This window comes from Oncorhynchus mykiss, chromosome 8 (assembly GCF_057628025.1).
Source record: "Oncorhynchus mykiss isolate SJ-2025 chromosome 8, ASM5762802v1, whole genome shotgun sequence".
Lineage (NCBI taxonomy): Eukaryota > Metazoa > Chordata > Actinopteri > Salmoniformes > Salmonidae > Oncorhynchus > Oncorhynchus mykiss.
Window position 1 is genome coordinate 67,635,693 of NC_143029.1, and position 22,569 is coordinate 67,658,261.

A 22,569-nucleotide genomic window follows, 5' to 3' on the forward strand; every position below is an offset into this window, starting at 1 on the left:
CAGTCCATCATTACTTTAAGACATGAAGGCCAGCCAATTCGGAAAATTTCAATAACTTTTAATGTTTCTTCAAGTGCAGTCGCAAAAACCATCAAGCTCTATGATGAAACTGGCTCTCATGAGGACCACCACAGGAAAGGAAGACCCAGAGTTACCTCTGCTGCACAGGATAAGTTCATTAGTTACCAGCCTCAGAAATTTCAGCCCAAATAAATGCTTTACAGAGTTCAAGTAAGAGACACATCTCCACATCAACTGTTCAGAGGAGACCGTGTGAATCAGGCCTTCATGGTCAAATTGCTGCAGAGAGACCACTATTATAGGACACCAATAATAAGAAGAGACTTGCTTGGGCCAAGAAACACGAGCAATGGACATTAGACTGGTGGAAATTTGTACTTGGTCTGATGAGTCCAAATTGGAGATTTTTGGTTCCAACCGCCGTGTCTTTGTGAGATGCGGTGTGGGTGAATAGATGAGATGATCTCTGCATGTGTATTTCCCCCCGTAAAGCATGGAGGAGGAGGTGTGATGGAGTGAGGGTGCTTTGCTGGTGACACTGTCTGAGATTTATTTACAATTCAAGGCACACTTAACCAGCATGGCTAGCACAGCATTTTGCAGCGATACGCCATCCTATCTGGTTTGGGCTTAGTGGGACTATCATTTGTTTTTCAACAGGACAATGACCCAATACACCTCCAGGCTGTGTAAGGGCTAGTTTAACAAGGAGAGTGATGGAGTGCTGCATCACATGACCTGGTCTCCACAATACCCTGACCTCAACCCAATTGGGATGAGTCGGACCGCAGAGTGAAGGAAAAGCAGCCAACAAGTGTTCAGCATAGTTGGGAACTCTTCAAGACTGTTGGAAAAGCATTCCAGGTGAAGCTGGTTGAGAGAATGCCAAGAGTGTGCAAAGCTGTCATCAAGGCAAAGGGTTACTATTTGAAGAATCTGAAATATAAAATATTTTTTTGATTTGTTAAACACTTTTTTGGTTACTACATGAATCCATATGTGTCTTGATGTCTGCACTATTATTCTACAATAAAGAAAAACCCTTGAATGAGTAGGTATTCTAAAACTTTTGACCGGTAGTGTATATTCCTAAAATTCGTAGAGCTTTTCTAATGTTGCCCCAGTGGGTTTTGTGTGGTTGCTCACACTTGAACTCCCCCCTCTCGCTGCTCCACAATGCACAGGAAGTAGACAAATCCCCTGAAAAGCATCAACAACAAAAACGTCTGCCTTTTATTTGTATTCAAACAACTATCCCAATGCTGTCAACAGAATAAAAAAACAAAGAGCCAGCCGTGACTGAGGTGCACCGGCTTGAATAAATGCAAGCTTGTGGAGGTCTGTATATATATATATATATATATATATATATATATATATATATATATATATATATATATATATATACACACACACACGCACACGCACACGCACACACACATACACATACACACACACACACACACACACACACACACACACACACACACACACACACACATGCCTGTAGGCTTTTATTTTTACCCTCCTGTTAGGGCCATTAGTATGTCCCAGAGCAGCCCCATGGGTCTGTGCGATGCGTTGAGGTGGCCCACTTTACCATTCCACAGCTTGTCCTTTTCTACCTTTTTCTTAAAAGCAGGAGGAGTGTCATTGTAACCACTGTCATGATGCAGGGGATTGTCATGGTTCATTTCCCATCTACAAACATGGTCTTGGTTCTACTCTAAAATGGCTGCATGTGATAAACATAAATAGGCTATATCTTATTGCTGGTAAGGAATATCAGTAGGATACTTCCATATATTATATTGAGCACAAACTCTTATACAACTAAACATAGTTTTACACCGCATGCATGTATACACTGACAATGTGCAGAATTTAAAAAAATGTGTAGCTGTTAATGCGAGGTTAGTGAAATGCTTGTGTTCCTAGCTCCAACAGTGCAGTAGTATCTAACAATTCACAACAATACACACAAATCTAAAAGTGAAATAATGGAATAAAGACGAGCAATATAGGAGTGGCATTGACTAAAATACAGTAGAATAGAATACAGTATTTACATATGATATGAGCAAAGCAGTATGTAAACATTACTTACATTTTATTGAGATGACTAGTGTTCCATTATTAAAGTGGCCAGTGATTCCAAGTATATGTATATAGGTCAGCAGCCTCTAAGGTGCAGGGTTGAGTAGCCGGGTGGTAGCTGGCTAGTGATGGCTATTTAACATTCTGATGGCCTTGAGATAGAAGCTGTTTTTCAGTCTCTCGATCCCAGCTTTGATGCACCTGTATTGACCTCACCTTCTGGATGATAGCAGGGTGAACAGGCCATGGCTCAAGAGTCCTGCGGTTGCGGGCGATGATACAGTCCGACAGGGTGCTCTCAATTGTGCATCTGTAAACGTTTCTGAGGGTCTTAGAGGCCAAGCCAAATTTCTTCAGCCTTCTGAGGTTGAAGACTTCATCACACTGTCTGTGTGGGTGGACAATGCAGATCATCAGTGATGTGTACACAGAGGAACTTTAAGCTTTCCACCTTCTCTACTGTGGTCTCGTCGATGTGGATAGGGGCGTGCTCCCTCTGCTGTTTCCTTAAGTCCACGATCAGGTCCTTAATATTGTTGACGTTGAGGGAGAGGTTATTTTCCTGGCACCAGTCCGCCAGGGCCCTCACCTTCTCCTTGTAGGCTGTCTCGTCATTGTTGGTAATCAGGCCTACTACTGTTGGAGGTGTGCTTGGCCACACAGTCATGGGTGAACAGGGAGTACAGGAGGGGGCTGAGCACCTTTGCACCTTTGTGGGGCCCCTGTGTTGAGGACCAGCGAAGTAGAGGTGTTGTTTCCTACCTTCACCACCTGGGGGCGGCCCGTGAGGAAGTCCAGGACCTAGTTGCACATGAAGGGGTTCAGATCCAGGGCCCTGAGCTTAATGATGAGCTTGGAGGGTACTATGGTGTTAAAGTCTGAGCTATAGTCAATGATCAGCATTCTGACATTGGTATTCTTCTTGTGCTCAGTGCAATGGCCGATTGCATCGTCTGTGGATCTATTGATGTCTAGGGTGTCAGGTAAGGAGATGATATGATCCTTAACTAGCCTCTCAAAGTTCTTCATGATGACAGAAGTGAGTGCTACAGGGCAATAGTAATTTAGTTCAGTTACTTTTGCTCTCTTGGGTACAGGAACAATGGTGGACATCTGAAGCAAGTGGGGACAGCAGACTGGGATAGGGAGAGATTGAATATGTCTGTAAACACTCCAGCCAGCTGGTCTGCACATGTTCTGAGGATGCGGCTAGGGATGCAGCCTTGCGATTGTTAACATGCTTAAATGTCTTACGTTGGCCACGTAAATAGCTACATTTCAAAGGAATAGCATAATATTAAAACGGGCCTACACAAAGTCTAGTCTCCCTATAGTCTCACCCGCTAATCAGAGTCAATGTTTACTGTCCTCTGCACCACACACTCACAGAATACAAATGGCACCAATTACTTATGTCTCTATACCTCACTGCACCCTGCAGAACACTGACACGTTTACTTCGTCCTCAAAGAGCAACACAGAAGGGCTAAAAAGGATGGATTTCAGGCACTGAAGAGGATCTGATGATGAAAAAGGTAATCTGACTGGCAGTAGCAATTCCACCACTTTCCAAGCTAAATGTCATTATCTCCAGCACAATACAATACCAATTTTGACGAAAAAATATGTATAGTTAAAAGGTTATTCCGGATGACATCACAAAGAGTTAAAACATTTTAACAACAGTGATTTTCATCACTATGAGAATTAGGGTGGCGAGAGGAGAATCACTGTTTTTCATACTTTAATCCTACCCTGTGATGTTACAGAGAAGCATTTTTTAGGACCTTTCTTCATATCTTTTTAACGACAGGTCATGGAAGTGCTCATTTTTCACATGATATAAAAACTGGTATGATGCTGGAGATAACGAAAATGAGGTTGAAAAGTGGAGGAATTGCCTGTTAAAGGCTGCATCAACCAAACCAAAAATATACTTCATATTAAGTTTCCATCAGTTAAAGGGGAATTTTACTTGAATGTATATTATTCATTAGTCCATTTTTTATACAGTCGCACAAAATTGTGCGTTCAAATGACATTAAAGTTTTCACAATATATTGCTTTCAATCTCCTGATACCTAAAATCATGCAAAAGCTCAAATGTTCCTCTCATTATGACGTGTTTTGCATGGGGGGCCTTGCTCTTACTCTGAAAGTCACCCCTGTATGTTACAGAGTAAAACTGGAAGGCCTTACCTGTTCCTTGACAGAGGCCAGTATAGCTGACGTTGTCTCCGTCTCGGAGACATCTCCATTAGAGGCATTTAGAACTGGGCTCAGCATGGTGGGGTTCTCAGAGTCAGAGGGTGGTTCTGGAACTGGCATAACTCCTGAAAGGCAAAGGATAATGTTAGGTCAGCATTAACATGGGACATTCTCCACTATAGCATAAAATGCAGAAATTGTTCAGTTATGATATTAATCACTTAACTTTCATGAAACAGTTTGAAGTCTGTTTGACTTTTCTCATGTTGGTTCTTCACAAATCACGACATGATGCGATAGATTGCCATTAGGGGAGAGATCCTCAGCAAAATATATGACTGTATATTGTAGTTTCTCTAATACCGCTCACAATTCCTAACCCTTACTTTCTGTAAGTGGGTACTTTGCCTCGGTAGAAAATCTGGATACAAAGAGATTAATCTGGTTCAATCAGATTGTGAACATAGCTAAGACTTGTAAACTATATCAGTCATATCATAATCTGCTCAGTAATCATCTGGGCAAGAGCATGTACTAATGATTCCTCTGTGTGCATCTGTGCGTGTGTGTGTGTGTGTGTGTGTGTGTGCGGCGTGGCGTGGGTTGTGTGTGTGTGTAACAATGACTCTACCGTCACCTCGAGCAGAAAGGACCTAAATCTCCAGATAATCCTAATGTAGTGAGAGATCAAATAATGGCCATGACAGCAACACAGATGGCAGCTTCTAAAAGCTGATGAAAGCTTGTCAAAATTGATCCTTCCCATCCAAGTCTCTGTGCGTGTATGGCCGTCACTAGAACCCCCAGTCAGTCGGGTTGAAGGTAAGGGGAAGTAGAGCGTAGCCTGGAAGCAGACTGGATCGAGACTATTCTGGGATGCTGCCAGGCAACAAGCCATGGACACTGCTAACATGGCAGACCAACATCCTTCCCTTGTCATCCATTTTAGTCTCTCTCTCTCTCTCTCTCTCTCTCTCTCTCTCCCACTCACTCACTCTCGAGATCGACCTAGTTCAGTGCTTCCTCTTATCTTCTCCAGTTTATGAGTTCTAACACTGGCCACTTATCTGAGGAATGTCTTCTCTTGCCACTGTTTCCTCCCTCCAGGGTCACCACATCTAATGTCATCCTCATCTTTCATTAGCATGGCGCTCTGCTTCAGTTACATACTAGCATTTAGTGCTACACTATGACTTTCATAGCAAGGAATTTTTTGAATTACAATAGGATTATCCAAATTGAGTTATTTTTGTAAATAGTGAAAACAAAATGAAACATTTTCCATATCCCAACCAGATGCTCTATTTTGCCATCTGTGCAGACAGAATGGGTTGTAAGGAAGTATTAAAATTGATTATATATTATTATTACTATTAAGTCAATATGTCAACTAACCACTGTTAGTATCAAAAAGCCCTTCAATTAAGATGCTGCAGTCCATTCTAGGTTGAACTTCCAGTCTGTGACCAGTTCCTAAGAATTGACCTGTACAACACAGCTTCACCAGTAGCAGCCCAGCAACATCTGTGTCTGTACATATAGACAGGAAGTGAGGGTACAGATGAATTAGGGCCATATTTTGATGTATAAGTAATCTTAAAATATGAATCTGCCTCTGGTTGATACAATCTGTGATGAAACATCAAGAATAAACCTAATTGCTTTATACTCTTATCGGTCGAAGAGAAACAATGCTTTGAAAAAGGCATCAGCATATCTGTATATAATGTATAGTCATCACAATACTGTTGTCCAACTCATTCCATTTCTTGTCAGACTTCTTTCTGCACAAAGTAAAGCCGTATTGATCGTAAGTTCCAAAGTTGTCAGTCAAAGGAACATTTTACAATGTACTGTATCTCTGTTCATTCAAAGCAAACAAAGATTAATTCCAATTCCCACTGCTTCAGACTGTAAAATCCAAGCTTAAACTCTGAACATGATCACAAAGGATTTATGCTTATGGAGTGTATTTGTGTATTTGAAAAAGTGTCCCCTGCTGTCTCATTAAAACTTACTGCATAGTTTATTTTGCATTGGTAGTCATCCATGGATCTGTCTAGACACAGGCTCCTGTCAAGATGTCAAAGGAGGCCCATTTAAGTAAAAAAAAAAAAAAGGTCAGTAATGGACAGCTAACATGCAGACCACACCGCTCGAGTCACGTGTGCGAGCGTTGCAAAATAAATGTACACATACAGTGCATGTCATTCAATCATTGCTCCCATACTTCTCACGCACACCAACGAGCGTCTGCGTAGCCAGGCGCTAAAATAGAACTTGGTTCGATTTGTGACGCTTGACGCGTTGCAAATATCCTCTGCCATATCTTCATTGGTTTTCAGGAGCATATACCCACGTGATTGAAAAATAAACTGAGGTTCACACTCCAGTCCAGTTGATGGTGGTAATGCACCTTAAAGTTGGTTGTCAACTGCCATATAAAGTCCAAAGAGGTAGAAGAAGCCCGAAGGAGGAGAGATTACAAGAAACAAACTCAGTTTACCCTTTTATCTGTGGATTAATTCTCGGAGTAGAAGACCTTGTGCATTTCAGGTAAAATAACAACCAAATGTTTCTATCGCTAGCAACAGCAAACTAGCTAGCTAAATTGCCATAAATGTTTAATGCTTTTCGACCTGTCCCCAAATTAATATGGTTGGTTCAGAGTTTGTTGCGATATTTCAAATCAAATTATATTGGTCACATAGACGTGTAGCGAAATGCTTGTGTTTCTAGCTCCGACAGTGCAGTAATATCTAACAATTTCACAACATATACCCAAAACACACAAATCTAAGTAAAGGAATGGAATTAAGAATATATAAATTTATGGAAAAGCAATGTCAGAATGGCATAGACTAAGATACAGTAGAATAGACTAGAATACAGTTTATACACTACCGGTCAAAAGTTTTAGAACACCTACTCATTCAAGAGTTTGTCTTTATTTCTACTATTTTCTACATTGCAAAATAATAGTGAAGACATCAAAACTACGAAATAACACATATGGAATCATGTAATGACCAAAAAAGTGTCAAACAACAAATCAAAATATATTTAATATTGGAGATTCTTCAAATAGCAACCCTTTGCCTTGATGACAGCTTTGCACACACTTGGCATTCTCTCAACCAGCTTCATGAGGTAGTCACCTGGAATGCATTTCAATTAACAGGTGTGCCTTCTTAGAAAGGTAATTTGTGGAATTTCTTTCCTTCTTAATAATGTGTTTGAGCCAATCAGTTGGGTTGTGACAAAGTAGAGGGGGGGTGTACAGATAGTCTGACCAATCGGAATCCACCCTTGGACTGGGATATGTTCCGGATAGCTTGCGAAAATAATTTAGATGAATACACTGAAACGGTGACTGAGTTCATCAGAAAGTGTATAGGAGATATCGCACCCACTGTGATTATTAAAACCTACCCTAACCAGAAACCGTGGATAGATGGCATGGTTAGCCACATCAATGGAGCATGCGCAGACCACCTGGCTGGTGTGTTTACTGACATATTCGATCTCTCCCTATCCCAGTCTGCTGTCCCCACATGCTTCAAGACGGCCACCATTGTTCCTGTACTATCGCCCCATAGCACTCACCTCTGTCATCATCAAGCTCATCATTAAGGCCCTGGGTCTGAACCCCGCCCTGTGCAACTGGGTCCTGGACTTTCTGACGGGTCACCCCCAGGTGGTGAAGGTAGGAAACAACACCTCCGCTTCACTGATCCTCAACACTGGGGCCCCACAAGGGTGCGTGAACAGCCCACTCCTGTAATCCCTGTTCACCCATGACCGCGTGGCCAAGCACACCTTCAACTCAATCATCAAGTTTGCAGACAACACAACAGTAGTAAGCTTGATTTTCAACAATGATGAGACAACCTACAGGGAGGAGGTGAGGGCTCTGGGAGTGTGGTGCCAGGAAAATAAGCTCTCACTCAACGTCAACAAAACAAAGGAGATGATCGTGGACTTCAGGAAAGAGCAGAGGGAGCACCGCCCTATCCACATCGACGGGACAGTAGTGGAGAAGGTGGAAAGTTTTAAGTTCCTCAGCGTACACCACAGACAAACTGAAATGGTCCAACCACACAGACAGCATGGTGAAGAAGGTGCAATAGCGCCTCTTCAACCTTAGGAGGCTGAAGAAATGTGGCTTGTCACCGAAAACACTCACAAACTTTTACAGATGCACAATCAAGAACATCCTGTCGGGCTGTATCACCGCCTGGTAAGGCAGCTGCTCCGCCCACAACCGTAAGGCTCTCCATAGGGTAGTGAGGTCAGCACAACGAATCACCGGGGGCCAACTACCTGCCCTCCAGGACACCTACACCACCCGATGTCACAGGAAGGCCAAAAAGATCATCAAGGACAACAACCACCTGAGCCACTGCCTGTTCACTCTGTTATCATCCAGAAGGTGAGGTCAGTACAGGTGCATCAAAGCTGGAACCGAGACTAAAAAACAGCTTTGATCTCAAGGTCATCAGACTGTTAAACAGCCATCACTAACAGAGTGGCTGTTGCAAACATACTGACTCAAATCTCAAGCCACTTTAATAATAAAAAATTGGATGTAATAAATATATCACCAGTCACTTAAACAATGTCACTTTATATAATATTTACATACCCTACATTACTCATCTCATATGTATATACTGTACTCTATACCATTTACTGCATATTGCCTGTGCCACATGGCTATTGCTCATCCATATATTTATATGTACATATTCTTATTCATTCCTTTACACTTGTGTGTATAAGGTAGTTGTTGTGAAATTGTCGGTCGGAAGTAGAAGCACAAACATTTCACTACACTCACATTAACATCTACTAACTATGTGTCTGTGACCAATAAAATATGATTTGAAGGCGAGGTCAGCACAGGTGCATCAAAGCTGCGACCGAGAGACTGAAACACTGCCATCACTAGCACGTTAGAGGCTGCTGCCTATATACATAGACTTGAAATCATTGGCCACTTGAATAAATGGAACAAAGGTCATTTGAATCATGTTTACATATTTTGCATTACTCATCATATATATATATATATATACACTGTATTCTATTCTACTCTACTGTATCTTTGTCTATGCCGCGCTGACATTACTCGTCCATATATTTATATATTGTTAATTCCATTCCTTTACTTAGATTTGTGTGTATTGTTGTGAAATTGTTAGATATTGCTTGTTCGATATTACTGCACTGTTGGAGCTAGAAACACAAGCATTTCGCTACACCCGCAATAGCTTCTGCTAAACACGTGTATGTGACCAATAAAACTTGATTTGATCTTCCACGGTCTGCATGTTGATAGGTTAGGTTTGATCGACTACACACCATAGACCTCAACAGCCCAAATGTAAACGGACCAGAGAAGACATTAGCACAAGCTGAAGCAATTAAAAATCTCCTGGAATAATGTTCTCACCAATGAAAAAGTGTAATTATGTGGGACTTGCTGTGATAAAGCAAGCCCCGGTGATTATTAACATGTTCTCTTACAAACTCTGTGCTGATTAGGTTGGAGTGCATTTTTTCCCCTAAATATAATGCCAGTGTCTGCTTCAATTAATTGACTGGCTAATTTCATTAAACAAACATATTTTTAAATGGAACAACACATACATAATAGAAAAGCTAGCTGGCATTGCCAAGCAATTCAATCAATCTCTTCATACATTAATTAAAACACTTGTTTCTTCAATTTACTACCTTAATCATTATTTCATCTTGATTTCGGCAGGGAGACAAACCATCAAACAGGCAAAGCGTCAATACAGGACTAAGATCGAATTGTACCACATCGGCTCCGACGCTCGTCGGATGTGGCAGGGCTTGCAAACTATTACAGACTACAAAGGGAAGCACAGCCGAGAGCTGCCCAGTAACACAAGCCTACCAGAAGAGCTAAATAACTTCATGCTCGCTTCGAGGCAAGTAACACTGAAACATGCATGAGACATCAGCTGTTCCGGACGACTGTTGATCACGCTCGCCGCAGCCGATGTGAGTAAGACCTTCAAACAGGTCAACATTCACAAGGCCGCTGGGCCAGATGGATTACCAGGACGTGTACTCCGTGCATGCGCTGACCAACTGGCAAGTGTCTTCACATCTCTCCCTGTCTGTATCTGTAATACCAACATGTTTCAAGCAGAACACCATAGTCCCTGTGCCCAAGAACACTAAGGTAAAGTGCCTAAATGACTACCGACCCGTAGCAATGAAATGCTTTGAAAGGCTAGTCATGGCTCACATCAACACAATTAACCCAGAAACCCACTCCAATTTGCATACCGCACCATCAGATCCTCAGATGATGCAATCTCTATTGCACTCCACACTGCTCTTTTCCACCTGGACAAAAGGAACACCTATGTGAGAATGCTATTCATTGACTACAGCTCAGCGTTCAACACCATGGTGTCCTCAAAAGTCATCACTAAGCTAAGGACCCTGGGACTGAACACCTCCCTCTGCAACTGGATCCTGGACTTCCTGACGGGCCGCCCCCAGGTGGTAAGGGTAGGTAACAACACATATGCCATGCTGATCCTCAACACGGGGGCCCCTCAGGGGTGTGTGCTCAGTCCCATCCTGTACTCCCTGTTCACTCATGACTGCACGGCCAGGCACGACTCCAACACCATCATTCATTGAGCTGATGACACAACAGTGGTAGGCCTGATCACCGACACAGATGAGACAGCCTATATGGAGGAGGTCAGAGACCTGACCGTGTGGTGCAAGGACAACAACCTCTCCCTCAACGTGATCAAGACAAAGGAGATGATTGTGGACTGCAGGAAAAGAAGGACCGAGCACATGCCCATTCTCATCGACGGGGCTGCAGTGGAGCAGGTTGAGAGCTTCAAGTTCCTTGGCGTCCACATCATTAACAAACTAACATGGTCCAAGCACACCAAGACAGTCGTGAAGAGGGCACGACAAAACCCTCAGGAGACTGAAAAAATTTGACATGGGTCCTCAGATCCTCAAAAGGTTTTACAGCTGTACCAACGAGAGCATCTTGATGGGTTGCATCACTGCCTGGTACGGCAACAGTTTTCTTTTCAGGAAAAACATCAGGGACAGACTGATATTCTGCAAAAGGTACAGGGACTGGACTGCTGAGGACTTTTCTCTGATGAATCCCCTTTCCGATTGTTTGGGGCATCCGGAAAAAAAGCTTGTCCGGAGAAGACAAGGTGAGTGCTACCATCAGTCCTGTGTCATGCCAACAGTAAAGCATCCTGAGACCATTCATGTGTGGGGTTGCCATAAGCACCTTGCACCTTGCCATAAGGCAAAAGTGATAACTAAGTGGCTCGGGGAACAAAACATTGATATTTTGGGTCCATGGCCAGGAAACTCCCCAGACCTCAATCCCATTGAGAACTTGGTGGTCAATCCTCAAGACGCAGGTGGAAAAACAAAAACCCACAAATTCTGACAAACTCCAAGCATTGATAATGCATGAATGGGCTGCCATCAGTCAGGATGTAACCCAGAAGTTAATTGACAGCATGCCAGGGCAGATTGCAGAGGTCTTGAAAAAGAAGGGTCAACATTGCAAATTTGGACTTTTTGCATCAACTTCATGTAATTGTCAATAAAAGCCTTTGACAGGTATGAAATGCTTGTAATTATACTTCAGTATTCCATAGTAACATCTGACAAAAATGGCAGCAGACTTTGTGACAATTAATATTTGTGTCATTCTCAAACTTTTGGCCACGACTGTACATGTACATAATTACTTCAATTACCCCCCACACATTGACACATTGACTCTGTACCGGTACCCTCTGTATGTAGCCCCGCTGTTGTTATTTACTGCTGCTCTTTAATTATTTGTTATCCTTATTTCATACTTTTTTAGGGATTTTCTTAAAACTGCATTTTTGGTTAAGGACTTGTAAGTAAGCATTAGACTGTTTCAAGAGAGCGCTGCATGACAAGACCAGCAGCAATTACAAAATATAAGTTAAGAGGCATAGATATGACAATCTAATAGCAATTCGTTGTTATGGACTGTACTGTAGCATTAATATTTTTTTATGGCTTACGTATGTCCTCAAAAATAACTTCACTCCATCTCAATTATAGTACTTAGGCATCCAAGGTGCTGTGAAAGAACCTGGGCCCCATTATGACAGAGTGTGCTAAAGTGCCTCATGGGTGGTTCACACCTAATGTCATGCATAAACTGAGTTCCTGTAAATACTGTGTGCTCCAGTGATGATGATGCTGGAGGGTTAGCTAGTGCTCCAAGGCTTTAACTGCTTGACCAACTGCACTACTACTACTGCTGCTGCAGCTGCTGCTACTACTACTACTTCTGCTACTCTGCAACAGAGAGAGCAGGTCAAGCACGACCACTGACTGTTCATGCATTAATGAACCAAACCAACCCTTGGCTATGTTGAAATTGAAGCCGTTGAGGGCTTAATCACCCAATGTGAGGTTGGGGATGTGAAGCCAGTAGTAGCTACAATAGTTGCATGGCCTGGTTTTCTTCTAGCCCAAGGCTCAGCTTCCCTGCTGAATGTTGACTTTACATGAGACTGTGGTGGCAGCAGAGTCCCTGCATATAATCACGAAAACAGAAGAATACCCAATCAACGTTCATTAGATTGGTTGGATGTTGGATCTCTTACTAAAAAGGATATGCATTGTAACCCATATCAACCTTCTTGCATAAACTTCTTTATTATAGGACATGACAACACCATGCCTATCTATCTGCATGTTGAGATATGGTGATCAGTGACATGGCTGTGGCTACATGGTGTTGGAGAGAACGTTGCCAGAGATGACCCCTGCTGGTCAGCTGATGACAGGACAGCAGGAAATAGAAGACCAGACCTCGGGGCTGAGTCAGAGTGGGTAGGAAGGAGTGAGGTAAGCACAAAGCTGCTAACCTCCCTGTTGCAGTATCCACAGCACTGCCACATCCCCACACACACTCCAGCCATGCACTGCATTGTACAGTAAATAAACTGACCTTGAAGCAGGGACACATTCAAAATCCACCCTGTTATTGATGGATATGCAGCTCTGCTCACCAAAGTCACTCTGCTCTGTGTTACTGACATGATTCCTTTGAATGTTCTTTTTCACATTTGTAGCGTAAAACAGACCCTTATCGCAAAGCAATACCACAACAATCTAATGTTGATGTGCTGTTGTGAGCTGGATGTCATAAACTGAAGGGATTTGGCATGGGCCCTCAAATCCTCAAGAACTTATACAGATGCACCATCGAGAGCTGGTTGCATCACCGCCTGGTATGGCGACTGCACTGCACTGCCGGTGACCGCAATGCTCTACAGACGGTGGTGTGGATGGCCATCACATCACTGTGGGCGATCTCCAAGCCATTTAGGACATTCATACTAGGCAGTATCTGAGAAAAGCCTGAAATATTGCCAAAAACACCAGTCACCCTAGCCATAGACTATTCTCTCTGCTACCCTCCAGCAGGCGGTACCAGAACATCGGGTCTCGGACCAACAGGCTCAGAGACAGCTTCTTTCCCCAAACAATAAGACTGCTAAACAGCAAAATTACAGCCGCCCACCCTCTCCCACAGACTATCTGCACGGACTCTATGCTCACTCACAGGTCTCTACCCACACACACCTATACTAACACTCTTGCACACCACGCATACACACACACACACACACACACACACACACACACACACACACACACACACACACACACACACACACACACATACACTCATCACGATGCACACACGCTGCTGCTATATTGATTATCATTACCGTGACTATTTATCCTTCTACCAGTCACTTTTTAACCCGTTTGCATGTACTGTACATACCTACCATAATAACTCCAGTACCCCCTGCACATTGCAATAATGGTTCTGACACTGACCTGTATATAGCTTGCATTCTCATGTTTTTTTTCATATTTCTTGTGTGTTTTCTGACCTATAGTATTACTTTAGATGATTTCCTTTATTTTCTCTCACCTTGATACTGAATAGTGAATACTGCCTTGTTGGGAAAGAGCTTGCAAGTAAGCATTTCACTGTACTGTTTCACAAACAAAAAGGCGTAATGGACCGTACTTAAAAAGATGTTGCATAAAGCTTACTTCATTATTCTATTTTTTTCTTCACTGCATCAGGGACAGCGTACACAGATGTTTCGGCTTTACATCCTTCATTGTGTAGCTACAATTTTATTTTAATTCATAAAAGCATTTGTAGGGATCAACCGATGAGTAGCAGGTGCTTCTAATCAGGGTTGACACTCATCTGCCAATCAGGGATGTGGCTTTTCTTGTCTACCAGTGTACAAGATAGTCACAAAGAAATACAGAATTGTAGGCTATGGGAGCGGGCACGTAGGGCAATTCATGAATCAATTGGCTTTGGTGTCTGCTCATTTGGATACATTATATTAGTTCATGAGATAGCTTACCACAAAGGACATCAGGCTCAGCCGTTCATAAATATATGGGGCTGACTCAAACGATATGCAAAATCTGATATGGACAGTGTTCTTGTATAACAGTCTAAATTTGGCCTACAGGAAGGAGGTGATTCTTCGTTTAATCAAATTCTTCATTTAAACCGCATGGAGATACAGAATTGAATTTATATATACACATGGCTGTACTATACTGTTTTACACCTGCTGTATCCTATGTATGTGACAAATAGACTTTAAAACTTTAACTAAATGGACATTGATCTCTGTATTTGTCGAGATTGGAGAACATCTAGATCCAAATACACCATTGCAAAAATTTCTTAAATAAAAATGAGCTGACATTACAAGTGAGTCTTCGTTATAATAATAGGTCCAGCCTTGTTTTAGGACACTGCTGTTGCTCTAAATAAGATCTAAAAATATAATCAACATCATGGATTTCTACAGATCTACTGAGTGAGCAAGAGTGTTGCTGAGTGACTTCACCACACAAATGTTTTGAAAGGTTGTGATCACACTGTAAAGACTAAACAGGGACACTGCCTGAGTGACACCCACACCCTACCATTGATGTTACATGGCTTGGCAATTACAACTTCCAAGTGGGACTTCACACTCAAGACCCCTGCAGTTAGTCCGCTAACCTATGGCTAGATTGGTAGACATTAAGATTTCAGTCATTTCCATGTAAAAGGAGCCATGAGCACCAACATGTGAAGTTCATAGGAACATGTGAAATTGGGTGTCAAATGAAAGCGAAGAGTATAATTTTTTAGAAATGAAGGAATATATACATTTTTCAACAATTTCCATCCTAAAAATGTGGAATACCCAAGCTGACACGGTGAAAAATCTGCTGATGTGCCCTTGAGCAAGGCACTTCACCCTAATTTGCTCCAGGGGCACCGTACTACTATGGCTGACACTGTAAAACAACACATTTCACTGCAGCTATTTGGTGTGTAACAATTAAACCTTTTTTACTGAACTATACTGTACTGAACTACACGGTTCTGTGCTCTACTCTTCTGTACTCTTCTGTACTCTACTTTACTTCTACAGTGCTGTACTTAGATGTCAAAACTTGTGAAACATAGGCGTCTATGATTGGTTCAGATTTGGTCCGGCCAGACCAACCAAATTTGGTCTTGTTTGGGGGCAGAGCTCACTAAAATAATTTCCAGTGTGTAGAATAATACCCAAATATTCAAAGGAGGATATTGCATATTTTATATACACCTTTGTGTACGTATTTAGGATACATCACCATAAAATGAATGATATTCATATCCATAATTATGCATTTCTGTGTAGTACAGATCCAAAATTCTGTTACCAGGTGTAAATCCACTTCACTTACTGTAGTTTAATAACCAGGTTAATGTGTCATGTCATAAATGACACCCCATTCGATCCCCATCATTGAATCTTAATTCAGAGCAGATATTCAACAGAGACTTTTGAAAAGTAAGACACAAAAAACTGAAGGAGATTTTACCAACATTCTCTTAATAAATCTGCAGTTCTTCCAGTAAATGTATTTTTGTAAAATGTTCAGTGTAAATTGTTAAAAGTAGTCCTTGTGCATAGAGTTGCATGGTTTGTTAAACTTTGAAATCAATGTTTTTTGTTAAGCATACATTTTATTCAGCATGCAAAATTATTCAGCCCCCTTAAGTTAATACTTTGTAGCGCCACCTTTTGCTGCGATTACAGCTGTAAGTCGCTTGGGGTATGTCTCTATCAGTTTTGCACATTGAGAGACTGACATTTTTTCCCATTCCTCCTTGCAAAACAGCTCGAGCTCAGTGAGGTTGGATGGAGAGCATTTGTGAACAGCAGTTTTCAGTTCTTTCCACAGATTCTCGATTGGATTCAGGTCTGGACTTTGACTTGGCCATTCTAACACCTGGATATGTTTATTTTTGAACCATTCCATTGTAGATTTTGCTTTATGTTTTGGATCATTGTCTTGTTGGAAGACAAATCTCCGTCCCAGTCTCAGGTCTTTTGCAGACTCCATCAGGTTCCATCATTTCTTCCAGAATGGTCCTGTATTTGGCTCCATCCATTTCCCCATCAATTTTAACCATCTTCCCTGTACCTGCTGAAGAAAAGCAGGCCCAAACCATGATGCTGCCACCACCATGTTTGACAGTGGGGATGGTGTGTTCAGCTGTGTTGCTTTTACGCCAAACATAACGTTTTGCATTGTTGCCAAAAAGTTCAATTTTGGTTTCATCTGACCAGAGGACCTTCTTCCACATGTTTGGTGTGTCTCCCAGGTGGCTTGTGGCAAACTTTAAAACGACACTTTTTATGGATATCTTTAAGAAATGGCTTTCTTCTTGCCACTCTTCCATAAAGGCCAGATTTGTGCAATAAACGACTGATTGTTGTCCTATGGACAGAGTCTCCCACCTCAGCTGTAGATCTCTGCAGTTCATCCAGAGTGATCATGGGCCTCTTGACTGCATCTCTGATCAGTCTTCTCCTTGTATGAGCTGAAAGTTTAGAGGGACGGCCAGGTCTTGGTAGATTTGCAGTGGTCTGATACTCCTTCCATTTCAATATTATCGCTTGCACAGTGCTCCTTGGGATGTTTAAAGCTTGGGAAATCTTTTTGTATCCAAATCCGGCTTTAAACTTCTTCACAACAGTATCTCGGACCTGCCTGGTGTGTTCCTTGTTCTTCATGATGCTCTCTGCGCTTTTAACGGACCTCTGAGACTATCACAGTGCAGGTGCATTTATACGGAGACTTGATTACACACAGGTGGATTGTATTTATCATCATTAGTCATTTAGGTCAACATTGGATCATTCAGAGATCCTCACTGAACTTCTGGAGAGAGTTTACTGCACTGAAAGTAAAGGGGCTGAATAATTTTGCACGCCCAATTTTTCAGTTTTTGATTTGTTTAAAAAGTTTGAAATATCCAATAAATGTCGTTCCACTTCATGATTGTATCCCACTTGTTGTTGATTCTTCACAAAAAAATACAGTTTTATATCTTTATGTTTGAAGCCTGAAATGTGTCAAAAGGTCGCAAAGTTCAAGGGGGCCGAATACTTTCGCAAGGCACTGTACATAGGATATCATACAAGCATGATAAGAATATGTATGTTCCATATACTGGATTTTCATCATAAACAACAAAAAAAGTGTTGATGACATGAAATATGGATGGAGCTCAGTATAAAGAAAGAGAAATCACATCAGACAGATCACACATGAAAAAGTAATGCTTCCTTCCAAACAACTACAGAGAGAAAAGTAGCATACAGCTACTATGTATGCAATAACAATAGATAGTAGAGGTCGACTGATTAGGATTTTTCAACGCCGATACCGATTATTGGAGGACCAAAAAAAGCTAATGACGATTAATCGGACAATTTTTATATATATTTATAATAATGACAATTACAACAATACTGAATGAGCAATGAACACTTTAATTTTAACTTAATATAATACACTTAATGAACACTTAATATAATACATCAATAAAATCAATTAGGCGGCAGGGTAGCCTAGTGGTTAGAGCGTTGGACTTTCAAATCAAAGTTCAAAGTTCAAATCCCCGAGCTGACAAGGTACAAATCTGTCGTTCTGCCCCTTAACAGGCAGCCGTCATTGAAAATAAGAATTTGTTCTTAACTGACATGCCTAGTTAAATAAAGGTTAAAATAAAATGGTTTAAATAATGCAAAAACACAGTGTTGGAGAAGAAAGTAAAAGTGCAATATGTGCCATGTAAAAAAGCTCATGTTTAAGTTCTTTGCTCAGAACATTTGAAAGTTGGTGGTTCCTTTTAACATGAGTCTTCAATATTCCCATTTAAGAAGTTTTAGGTTGTAGTTATTATAGGACTATTTCTCTCTATACCATTTGTATTTCATATACCTTTGACTATTGGATGTTCTTATAGGCACTATAGTATTGCCAACCTAATCTCGGGAGTTGATAGGCTTGAAGTCATAAACAGCTTCAAGCATTGCTAAAAGCTGCTGGCAAATGCAGGAAAGTGCTGTTTGAATGAATGCTTACGAGCCTGCTGCTGCCTACCACCGCTCAGTCAGACTTCTCTATCAAATATCAAATCATAGACTTAATTATAATATAATAAACACAAAGAAATACGAGCGTTTAATCATTAATATGGTCAAATCCGGAAACTATCTTATCGAAAACGAAACGGGTGGAAACCCTAAGTCTAAATATTGCTGTGACATTGCACAACCTTCAATGTTATCGCATAATTAGGTAAAATTCTGGCAAATGAATTATGGTTTATGTTAGGAAGAAATGGTCTTCACACAGTTCGTAACGAGCCAGACGGCCCAAACTGTTGCATATACCCTGACACTGCTTGCACTGAACGCAAGAGAAGTGACACAATTTCCCTAGTTAATATTGCCTGCTAACATGAATTTCTTTTAACTAAATATGCAGGTTTAAAATAAAAATACTTGTGTATTGATTTTATGAAAGGCATTGATGTTTACGGTTTAGGTACATTGCTGCAACGATTGTGTTTTTTTCGTGAATGCGCTTTTGTTAAATCATCACGCGTTTGGCAAAGTTGACGTAGGCTGTGATTCGATGAGAAATTAACAGCACCGCATTGATTATATACAACGCAGGACAAGCTAGTAAACTAGTAATTGTATCAACCATGTGTAGTTAACTAGTGATTATGTTAAGATTGATTGTTTCTATAAGATCAGTTTAATGTTAGCTAGCAACTAACCTTGGCTCCTTGCAGCCACAAGGTCATTTTGATGCTGCACTCCCGTAACAGGTTGTCAGCCTGCCACGCCGCCTCCTCGTGGATTGCAATGTAATTGGCGTCCAAAAATGCTGATTACCGATTGTTACGAAAACTTGAAATCCTCCCTAATTTATCGTCCATGCCGATTATCTGTCAACCTCTGATAGCTAGTCCTCATAGTCCTAATGGTGGTAATGGAAGATGCAGTTAGTTGGGTATTCGCCTGATGTTTTTTAAACTTCATAAATGAAAAACGTATGATAAAAACATACCGTGTTTTTGGTGTGGTCCATATACAAAAACAAATGAGCGCATGATCACTGCTGTCATATTTCATGTGTCAGAGGATTTTATAATCAGAAGTGAAAATGGTATCTGAACACAGCATGTTTCTGCGTCCACTCTACTCCACTAATTATAAGAGCTATAGTCTGGGTTTCTAATGAGGTCATGTTCATCCTGCTTAAAAGCAAAAACTCTAACAGGAAGTTCAATACGGAAGTGGTATGATAAAGCGGATGCTACCCTACAGGACTGTTTCGCTAGCAGACTGGAATATGTTCTGGGATTCAACCAACAACATTGAGGAGTTTACTGCATCAGTCACCGGCTTCATTAATAAGTGCATCGACGATGTCGTCCCCACAGTGACCTTACATACAGTACCAGTCAAGTTAGGACGTTTTTTCTTTATTTTTACTATTTTCTACATTGTAGAATAATAGTGAAGACATCAAAACTATGAAATAATACATATGGAATCATGTAGTAACTACAAAAAAAAGTGTTAAACAAAGTAGCCACCCTTTGCCTTGATGACAGCTTTGTACACTCTTGGCATTCTCTCTATTTGCTTCATGAGGAATGATTTTCCGACAGTCTTGAAGGAGTTCCCACATATGCTGAGTACTTGTTGGCTGCTTTTCCATCACTCTGTGGGCCAACTCATCCCAAATCATCTCAATTGGGTTGAGGTCGGGTGATTGTGGAGGCCAGGTCATATGATGCAGCACCATCCCTCTCTTTCTTGGTCAAATAGCACTTACACAGCCTGGAGGTGTGTTTTGGGTTATTGTCCTGTTGAAAAACAAATGATAGTCCCACTATGCGCAAACTAGATGGGATGGCATATCGCTGCAGAATGCTATGGTAGCCATGCTGGTTAAGTGTGCCTTGAATTCTAATTAAATCAGAGACAGTGTCTCACAAAGACACGGTAGTTGGAACCAAAAATCTCAAATTCGGACTCAGACCAAAGAACAGATTTCCACCGGTCTAATGTCCATTGCTTGTGTTTCTTGGCCCAAGCAAGTCTCTTATTCTTATTGATGTCCTTTAGTAGTGGTTTCTTTGCAGCAATTCAACCATAAAGGCCTGATTCACCCAGTCTCCTCTGAACAGTTGATGTTGAGATGTGTCTGTGACTTGAACTCTGTAAAGCATTTCTTTGGGCTGCAATTTCTGAGGTGCAGTTAACTTCAATGAACTTATCCTGTGCAGCAGAGGTAACTCTGGGTCTTCCTTTCCTGTGTTGGTCCTCATGAAAGCCAGTTTAATCATAGTGCTTGATGGTTTTTGCGACTGCACTTGACTGATCTTCGGATTGACTGACCTTCATGTCTTAAAGTAATGATGGACTGTCATTTGTCTTTGCTTATTTGAGCCGCTCTTGCCATACAGAGGGTAATGCGTACGGCCCAGTACATCACTGGGGCCGAGCTCCCTGCCATCCCGGACCTCTATACCAGGCGGTGTCAGAGGAAGTCATAGACTGTTCTCTCTGCTACCGCACGGCAAGCGGTACCGATGCACCAAGTCTGGAACCAAAAGGACCCTGATTAGCTTCTAGCCCCAAGCCATAAGTCTGCTAAATAGTTAACCAAATAGCTACCCGGACTATCTGCATTGCTCTACTTTGCACTAACTCTTTGGACTCATCACATACGCTGCTGCTTTTGCTTATTATCTATCCTGTTGCCTATTAACTTTAACTTTTCTCTGCACATCGGTACTGTACCCCGTGTGTACTGTATAGCCAAGTTATCATTACTCATTGTGTATTTATTCCTTGTGGTTATCTTTCTATTATTCTCTCTGCATTTTTGGGAAGGGCCTGTAGGTAAGCATTTCACTGTTAGTCGACACCTGTTGCTTATGAAGTACAGTGCCTTGCGAAAGTATTCGGCCCCCTTGAACTTTGCGACCTTTTGCCACATTTCAGGCTTCAAACATAAAGATATAAAACTGTATTTTTTTGTGAAGAATCAACAACAAGTGGGACACAATCATGAAGTGGAACGACATTTATTGGATATTTCAAACCTTTTTAACAAATCAAAAACTGAAAAATTGGGCGTGCAAAATTATTCAGCCCCCTTAAGTTAATACTTTGTAGCGCCACCTTTTGCTGCGATTACAACTGTAAGTCGCTTGGGGTATGTCTCTATCAGTTTTGCACATCGAGAGACTGACATTTTTTCCCATTCCTCCTTGCAAAACAGCTCGAGCTCAGTGAGGTTGGATGGAGAGCATTTGTGAACAGCAGTTTTCAGTTCTTTCCACAGATTCTCGATTGGATTCAGGTCTGGACTTTGACTTGGCCATTCTAACACCTGGATATGTTTATTTTTGAACCATTCCATTGTAGATTTTGCTTTATGTTTTGGATCATTGTCTTGTTGGAAGACAAATCTCCGTCCCAGTCTCAGGTCTTTTGCAGACTCCATCAGGTTTTCTTCCAGAATGGTCCTGTATTTGGCTCCATCCATCTTCCCATCAATTTTAACCATCTTCCCTGTCCCTGCTGAAGAAAAGCAGGCCCAAACCATGATGCTGCCACCACCATGTTTGACAGTGGGGATGGTGTGTTCAGCTGTGTTGCTTTTACGCCAAACATTACGTTTTGCATTGTTGCCAAAAAGTTCAATTTTGGTTTCATCTGACCAGAGCACCTTCTTCCACATGTT

The 22,569-nt window shown here is 41.5% G+C and overlaps 1 protein-coding gene across 15 annotated transcripts in view; it reads right to left on the bottom strand.

The window, feature by feature from the left end:
- LOC110530368 (catenin delta-2) overlaps positions 1-22,569 on the bottom strand; it is a 144,436-nt gene that overhangs the window by 116,055 nt on the left and 5,812 nt on the right. For all 15 annotated transcript variants that reach the window (XM_021613361.3, XM_090182342.1, XM_090182336.1 and 12 more), the window contains exon 2: positions 4,318-4,451. In XM_021613361.3, the coding sequence (XP_021469036.1) occupies positions 4,318-4,446 (129 nt within the window). In that variant the 5' untranslated portion in view covers positions 4,447-4,451. The remainder of the gene's footprint in view (positions 1-4,317; positions 4,452-22,569) is intronic.